Source organism: Carlito syrichta, unplaced genomic scaffold (assembly GCF_000164805.1).
Source record: "Carlito syrichta isolate Samal-C Ts95f unplaced genomic scaffold, Tarsius_syrichta-2.0.1 Scaffold126806, whole genome shotgun sequence".
NCBI classification, from domain to species: Eukaryota; Metazoa; Chordata; class Mammalia; order Primates; family Tarsiidae; genus Carlito; species Carlito syrichta.
In genome coordinates this window covers 103,299-104,249 of record NW_007070902.1, presented here as the reverse complement: position 1 = coordinate 104,249, position 951 = coordinate 103,299, and the positions used below count along the sequence as shown (strand labels likewise).

At 45.4% G+C, this 951-nt stretch overlaps 1 protein-coding gene across 4 annotated transcripts in view; it reads left to right on the top strand.

The window, feature by feature from the left end:
* ATP6V0A1 (ATPase H+ transporting V0 subunit a1) overlaps positions 1-951 on the top strand; it is a 78,892-nt gene that overhangs the window by 51,668 nt on the left and 26,273 nt on the right. For all 4 annotated transcript variants that reach the window (XM_008048830.2, XM_021707910.1, XM_021707909.1 and 1 more), the window contains exon 12: positions 376-515. In XM_008048830.2, the coding sequence (XP_008047021.1) occupies positions 376-515 (140 nt within the window). The remainder of the gene's footprint in view (positions 1-375; positions 516-951) is intronic.

Sequence of the window (951 nt, the reverse complement as noted above, 5' to 3'; positions counted from 1 at the left end):
CAGTACTTTGGGAGACCAAGGCGAGTGGATTGCCTGAGCCTGCAGGTTCAAGACCAGCCCGGGCAACCTGGCGAGACCTCATCTCTACAATAAATCAAAAATTAGCCGGGCACGGTAGTGTGTGCCTGTAGTTCCAGCTACTTGGAAGGCTGAGACGGAAGGATCCCCTGAGCCCAGCAGGTCAACACTGGGGTGGCTGTGAGTGCTTCATCCTGGGTGAACTTGCGAACTACAGGTGCGCGCTACCACACCCAGCTAACTTTTTTTTGAGACTCCGACTCAAAAAATAAAAAAGAGTATAGAAAAGAGTGTGATATTTGGGCAATTGCTGTGGTTTTCTGTACTTTGTGTTTTTCTTTTTTGGCTTCTTTGTAGCTCCATATACCATCATCACTTTTCCTTTCCTGTTTGCTGTGATGTTTGGAGACTTTGGCCATGGCATTTTAATGACCCTTTTTGCTGTATGGATGGTGTTAAGGGAGAGCCGGATCCTCTCCCAGAAGAATGAGAATGAGGTAATGCTTAAGTTACAGATACACTGGACTAAAATTCTATAACTTCCCAAGCATTCATTGTGAAAATTACTAACTGGAAGTCTTTTCTCTATAAATTTAGCAAAAAGTGATAGAGACGTTATGTTCATTTTAGCATTAAAGAGGCATGTTTTAGCTGAGTATAGTAGCATGTACCTGTAAGTCTCAGTACTCAGACGCCTGAGGTGGGAGGATTGTTTGAGCTCAGAAGTTCAAGACCAGCCTGGGTAACATAGCGAGACTCCATCTATAAAAAAATAAAAAGTAAAGCCAGGCTCGGTGGCTCAGCCTGTAATCCCAGCACTTTGGGAGGCTGAGGTGAGTGGATTGCCTGAGCCCCCGGGTTTGAGACCTGCCTGGGCAACTTGGTGAGATCTCATCTCTACAATAAATCAAAAATCAGCCGGGCGTGGTAGCG